Source organism: Lepisma saccharinum, chromosome 1, assembly GCF_977018435.1.
Source record: "Lepisma saccharinum chromosome 1, izLepSacc3.1, whole genome shotgun sequence".
Classification (NCBI taxonomy): domain Eukaryota; kingdom Metazoa; phylum Arthropoda; class Insecta; order Zygentoma; family Lepismatidae; genus Lepisma; species Lepisma saccharinum.
The window spans coordinates 186,192,353-186,199,947 of NC_139229.1; the positions used below are offsets into that span (position 1 = coordinate 186,192,353).

At 37.8% G+C, this 7,595-nt stretch overlaps 1 protein-coding gene across 2 annotated transcripts in view; it reads left to right on the forward strand.

Moving 5' to 3' along the window:
• Usp12-46 (Ubiquitin-specific protease 12/46) overlaps positions 1-6,671 on the forward strand; it is a 33,292-nt gene extending 26,621 nt beyond the window's left edge. For both annotated transcript variants that reach the window (XM_083126280.1, XM_083126288.1), the window contains 2 exons: positions 2,046-2,189; positions 6,222-6,671. In XM_083126280.1, coding sequence (XP_082982406.1) covers positions 2,046-2,189; positions 6,222-6,329 — 252 coding nt within the window. In that variant the 3' untranslated portion in view covers positions 6,330-6,671. The remainder of the gene's footprint in view (positions 1-2,045; positions 2,190-6,221) is intronic.
• The last annotated feature ends 924 nt before the right edge of the window (positions 6,672-7,595 follow it).

Genomic DNA, 7,595 nt, shown 5'->3' on the forward strand with positions numbered 1-7,595 from the left:
GAAGGCATGCTGTTAAAATTTACTAATTTCTGGAATCTGGGCTGACCTGACATCCTCAATTTGGAGCCTGAAAGTTCTAGTTATTTTATATAGACATGATTTTGTGTGGTAGAATCATATATGATGAGAATTCATATAATTGATGGTGCTAGTTTGTGTACTGGTTTGTTTGAACCCACGACGACCGTAAATTTTTCAACTTGCCCTCTCACCAGAATGGAAAAGGTACTTATTGATCCAGAAAGAAGATATTCAAACTTTTACAAGGGATAATACACAATATTATCTGTACAGTCACGTGAGCAGCAAAGCATGAAGGTTAGGCTCAATCATTAGGAATTGGATAGAAGGCCGTTGATTTTTTCATTCATTAGCAATAATGAAATAACACAATTGTGGTAGTAACATTAACCTTTCCACTGCTGAAACAATAAAAACGTATTGTGTAAAATGCATGTCTGTCATGCTGAACTCAAGATATGCAGATTCTACATAACATATAATCAGTGGGAATCTGTGGGAGTATCAGTACCGGTTCAAAATGGTATTGGCTCAGCCCTACTGTGGTGATTCACAAGAAGTACTGTAATTAATATCTGCATGCACCATCTGTACTTTTGATCTGTGACTAAGTTACCATGGAAACAGAAATCAACATGGAAGAAGTTATGGAGATGTGTTGCAGTGAGTTTGCTTTGCATGTAATAGTACTTTTGAAAGTGCAACCTATTATGTTTACTGTCATCATATGTATTTGTAAGGCAGTCAATCATATGTTTGAAAAATGGAACTGATAATTATTGAACCGATGATAGACAGCACCTAGTTTCATGTTCTATAAGGGTGAGTCAAATGAAAGTGAGCAAAGCTGATGTTATATGTGGGATGACAAGTATATTTATTCTTATACAGTATAGCAAGACAACCACATACGTATAGTAGTTAAATGTATGCATCAATACTGCAGTGGCAATTGTCATGAATCAGTGTATCAATCTGTGCAATTGTGTCTTTTGTTATGGCACGATGGCTTGTCCAGTTCATGGATCATCATCTCTGCAGCTGACGCATCCTTGATGGAAACGTTTATGCCATTGTTTCACAGTGGCAAACAACATGCAATGATTGCCGTATATTGTGGACATGCGGCTATAAATATTGTGGTGATACACCTTCGGTGGTTAAAAGTGGCACCACACCATGCTGTTCCTCTTTTAGATCCTCCATTATGCTACGGATTGATATTTAACATGCACCGACTCCAGAGCCACTGTGCCTTGCTGCGCAACCATGCACAGAGGCTGCTGCAGCCTTCCACTTGACTGAATGAAACCATTTACTCCAGGGAAATGTTTGTTCACTTTCAGTTGACTCTGTCTTATACCATGTGTTTCAGAAATAATTGAGGGGTTACAAAAATTTTATTGCAAGTAAACTATTGAACTTATGTTAATGAAATCAGTCTAGAACGAACGAGAAATGCAAACAGTTTGTGCATGTATGTTTTGTTAAGCTGAGAGTTCACATTCCTGCTGCTAGGTGACACTCACATCATTCACAGTGTTTTATTCAGCTGCTGTGGCCCCCAAGATCAGTCGACCTTACATCATGTGACATCTTTTTGTGGGGTTTCATCAAAGACAGGGTATTCACCCCACCGATGCCACGTGATATTGCAGACCTAAGGAAGCATAATAAGACACTATCAACAGGCTCATGTTGATGCGAGAGTGGCAAGAACTAGACTATCGTGTCGTGTCACCTGTGGTGCACACATTGAACATTTGTAGGCGTAAAAAAAAAAAAAAAAAAAAAAAAACTGTTTGCATTCCTCTGTCATTCTGGACTAGTTTCATTAACGCGTGTTCAATAGTTTACTTGCAATTTTGTAACCCCACAATTATTTCTAAAATGCCCGGTACATTAGATATTTTCTTCTTACATTATGAAGGATGTTAGAATTGCCAAATTCCTCAAACTTTAGTTGAAAACTAGTTTATAAATGTTTTTAATCTAGATGACTAATGAAGGTTGTGATTTTTCAGTCGGATGATGCCGTGAATCCTGACCGACTGTATGACCTGGTAGCAGTGGTGATACATTGTGGCAGTGGTCCTAACAGAGGCCATTACATAAGCATAGTCAAGAGCCATGGTTTCTGGTTATTGTTTGACGACGACATGGTTGACGTAAGTGTTAATTTATTTTCAAGTATGTGATAATGTGGGTGTGTACGTGGATACAATTGCAATTGTTATCCTTCCATACAAATACATTGCATTATATGAGGCTCAGTCAATATAAAACTAGGCAGAGGATATTTTACAGTACTTACGTAACGAACCTCAGAAGTATTGTCCGCCACTGTTTAAACATTTATCCCATTGTGACACCAGTCGCAAAATGGCATGCTCGTAGAACTCCTTTGGCTGTTGTTGGAACCAATTGCGCACGTACTCCTTGATGTCATTGTCTGATTGAAACCATTGTCCCTGCAGTGCTTGTTTTGAGCTCACTTAAGATGTGGAAGTCTCACGTGGACAGATCTGGACTATAGGGGGGGTGTGGCTCAGGACTTCCCACTTATGCCCATTCTAACATGCAGCGATTGAAGAGAGATGTCCATGCGACAGGCCTCTTTTTCCGGTGTCAACTGATGCGGGACCCATTGAGTGCACACTTTATGGAACTTCGTGTCCTTGATGATTCTGTGGACCGTACCATGACTAAGCCCTACTGATGCCAAAATCTCATCTACTGTTACACGACGGTCTGTGACACGCTTCGGTGCTCCACTCCGCATGTCATCCCTGAGCGACATCCAGTGGCCCCCATATATCCTTTCCATTCGTCGATGGATTTCACGACCCCCTACACCTTCCACTATCAAGAAGCACACAACACCTCACTGCTGCTGCTCCATAACGCGTTGCAATCAAACACGGAATGACTGGTTAGCAGCCTTTGCGCATACCTTGCCAGACACGTAATGCCATCTAGCGGGAAAACATGCACGAATCAGTTTCGTCACACCTGCACCTCCATGTTGGGCCGTTGACCCATTTCTAACTACCATAGTTTTGGTGTAATATCCTCTGCCTCGTTATTTCTTGACTGAGCCTAATATATATATATATATTGACATATCTAATACATTAGATGAAGTTATGTTACATCAGGTTTCATAATGACATTTCATAAACTAATGTTGCATCTTGTGCTTATACAGATACAGTTGCATAGTCTGTGTCTTCAGCTAGGCAGTATAACAAAATAACATTGCATGTAATTAGTTGGAACTGATTATGTTCTTGAACGAAATACAAATTGATGCTTTCTTCTTATGTACATGCTTGCCTGAAGACATGGACTGAAGAACTGCAAAATAATCTTGAGAATATAATATTTGAGCTCTCATAATGTCATGTTTAAATAGTATATATCTTTACGTAACGTACTTCAGCTGATGATACAGAGGACCTATTAAAATTTGTAACATGGGTGCTAAAATGTGCAACATGAATTTGCTTAGAGTTGGTTCCAAAAGTGGTTCACATTTTGCAGAATATTTTCTCTTTATTATATCTCATCAGTGTTGGAGTTAAGGGCTTGAAAGTGTAAAAAATGCTAGAAATATAATTTGGTAATTAATGTTGTGTTCAGTGATAACTTTCATTGTTCTGTTTCTTTCTATTATGTGTATGCAACTTTCGTCTGGGTATTTTCCTCCCCAGTTATTTTTCATTGCATCCAGCATATCATGTTCGCAAACCTCTATTATGGGTATGTCATTGGTAATATAATTTCATTATTTGCCAAATACCTCAACACTGTTGGAGGATGCTGGGAAAAATCATATTTTTTAATACTTGCATTATCCTGACAAGGGCCTCAATATGGCGTTCATTCAGTTTGGATGAAATTATGATGAAATTGAAGGGACGCAAAGAACACACAAGTCCAGGTTTGGATTCAAACTCTCAGCCTCTGCCATCTTAGCATACTGTGCTAACCACTTGGCAGCAGAGTTGGTCAACTCAGACCCATTATCATATTTCTGGCAAAATTGTAGAGCGCATTGTAAACAGGAAACACACATGATAAGCATTGTGTTTACAGGCTTTATGTCTGTGATTGAATGCCCAATTCCCATGGTTATGTGATAACCATGATAAAGATACAGGGTGGCTACTCACTGGGAATTGTCCGTGAATTGTTCTCCATAGATGTGAAAAATTGCAACTTTTATTAGTCCAAATCCCATTCGATTTATACATAAGTGTAAGTGCCCTGAGGCAGCTTTATCACAGTTTAGCTTTTATCTTTATCGAGGAAGCAAAAGAAAGGTGGGTGTAAAATAAAGCATAATTCTCTCAATCAATTTACTTTGTTAGTGTCCTTTGCAGAACAATTTTTTTGTAGATTAGTACGAGGGGAGAGTGAAAAGTTTTGATCCTCACAGTGAAGGGGTGTTTGAGCTACAGTTTCTCATGATTTCTCTACATAATCTCTATAATCACCCCCCAGATCAATGCACTTATGCATTCTGTGCTGCAATTTGTTTACAGTCATATGGTAAATGATTTTTCCTGAGTCTCCACCGAATGAGTGCCTTCGTCTGTGTAGAAGTGACGTCCTCGAAGTGAATTCTTCATAGCAGGGAAAAGATGAAAATCTGACGGGGGTAGGTCGGGGGAATAAGGTGGAAGGGGAAGTGCGGTGAAGCCACACTCAACAAAAGCAGCCTGTCCAGTGAGGCCTTGCCGACAGAGGTACCGAATCATTGCCCTGTCGGCCACTCTCTTCTCCGACAGTTCATTCATTTTCAACCTGACAAAACAGAGGAAAACATGTGAATTTCATAAAGGTTCGCACAGTGTGTCCTAAAACTTGAATCTTACATCCTCCAAAATTTTAACTACCTAGCATCACTCCTTCCATGTGAGGCTCAAAACTTTTCACTCTCCCCTCGTATATCCCGTAACATTTGTGACTTATGTTTGTAGATGTATTTTGAGTCTGAGTATGTGAAATGGCAAATGTAAACTCCACATCTTATATTTTAAGTACAGTAAAACCTCGATTTTATGTTTCCGGATTTTACATTTTCCCCACATTATTCATTCAACCTTGATGGTTCCAACATAGCAAGAAAGGTTTTAAAATTTTTCTTCATTTTACATTTTCCCGTATTTTAGGTTTTCCAAGCTTGATCCCTTGTAAAACATGAAATCGAGGTTATATACCATTTAATTTAATTAGAATTTTTTGAATACATTGGAATTAAGCAGATCTTTATATTGTTAATATTCTTGTGTGTGTATGCCAGACCCTGTGGCCGAGTGGTTAGCACATCGCGCTGCGACACCAAGAGTCCCGGGTTTGAATCTTGCTCGGGCTTGGTTGTTTGTGAATGTCCATTCATCAATTTCATCATTTCATCACTCATCCCCATCTTCGTAAATAGCCAAGAGGCACAAAATGCGAAGTAAAATAAACTAACTCAATCAATCAATCTTGTGTGTGTATGTGTGTGGGCTGTGAGAAGTAGTAATAAGTAAGGGTGAAATAAGGAAAACATCTGCTTGTACCCGTGTATTTTTGGAAAGTTCGCCTTGATAACTGGGAATTATACTTGAATTTTATCATGGTCCTAGAATGGCCACCCTGAGAAAGCTCTTTTGCATTTTCCCTAACCACTTTAACCTCTTGAGGATGGCTGAATTACCCCTGTCCCAGCAAGTTTAATATATCATTTCATGAAAGTGAAAGGTGATATTTCAGTTCTTCGTTGTTTCATTTTATATACTATGTATGAATTTCAACACAATATAAGTACTGATAGTTTGGTAAAAGTAGGTTTTATTTCTGGTTGGTTAAGAATTGAAAGGCAGCTATCCCTCACCATGACCGAAATGTGGGTAGCAATCATCGCATCTGTTCACATGCACACAATGTTTGAGTTGCTGTATGCTTCGTGTGGCTTATCTGACTTTGCATTGGTTTTATTTCATTTCCCATGCTGCTGACAAGCTGAATAAATCCCATTTATCTGAAATGGAATTATGACAGCACACTCAAGTTTTATTCAAGAGGAAAACAAGAATACTCACCAAAGAAAAATTAGTACATATTTTTTTGCCTGACTGCATGAGCAGCATAGGACCAAAGCTTGCATATTTTTGTTTCTTTGTTTTTAATTATATTATCTTTCATTTCAGAAAATTGATGCTTCGGCAATAGAGGATTTTTATGGTCTTACATCTGATATTCAGAAGTCATCTGAGACTGGTTACATACTTTTTTATCAATCTCGTGATTGCACATGAGGAAAAGAACTGAAGAAAAGCTTGGAATTAACACATTAATTTGCTTATACTTTACAATATTTTGAAATTCAAAGTAATTTCCACATACAGCTAAAAAATAATAGTCTAGCGTAGAATGGAGCTAGATTGTTCTGTTGGCCTATTAGACAATTCTTCATAGCAAGCAGACTGCTAGGAGGCATATTAAGAATAAGTAAAGGCTGAGAAGTTGAGTTTGTTAGAACCCTTGTAATGTATATTTATCTTGTACATAGGATTTTGTAAATAATTTGTTACATGTTAAGAACATCATGTTAAAACAATTTGTTCTAATTGTTTCAATAAACACATTTTTAAAACAAAGCAGGTCATTGATAATTACTTTTTGTAAGAACTACTTTCAGATAATTGCAAACTATAGACCAGACAGGAACCATATTAATCTAATATACATGTTCGAGGGGTATTCGGAAATAAGTTCCAGTATGCTGTTAAAAAAGACAAATCAGAATCCTTACACAATATAGCCACATCTGTTGAGGCTCATGTCATAAAAATTGACTACCTGATACTTCATAATCCATTTGTGTCATGAAAGTCACTGTTGCTTCATTGAGCACCTACAGTTACCCAGGTGTCTTTATCAGTCCGGAAATTTACTTTTTCTAGAAAAGTCAAGGAAATGTCAGGGAAATTTACTGTGTATAGAAAAGTTAACATTTTTGTAGTGCATTAACCTTTAGAGGATGGCCAATTTCGAGTGAAACCACCCAAATTATGGCATTCCGGGCAGCTGGTTTTGATCGAAACCGCTTCCATTAACATGTCATATCTTGAAAACTACACACGATATTTCACTTTCATCTTTTTTGTTAATTAGTATACATATGAAAATATGACATACTCAAATTACAAAACAATATATCAATTATTATTATTAAGATGCAGAGATTGAAAAGTCCTTTGTTACACCTGTAATTTTATGGGATAGATTTATAAAAGTTGCTATAACTTACGAGGGTCACTCTGAAAGTTTTGAGAGTGGAAGCCTTAAAATGAAAAAAAATATATTCATTCCATTACATCTTCTCAAAGTACTCTCCACCACACACTATACAACGTGTCATCCGTTCAAACCACCTTTTGAGTGCTGAACGCCATGCGTCATGCTACAAAGACACTGTTCATATGCAGCCACTGCAGCTTCAGGTGAGTCAAATTGACGACCACGAATGTTTTCTTTCACTTTAGGAAGAAAAAAAATCACATGGGGCCAGATCTGGGCTG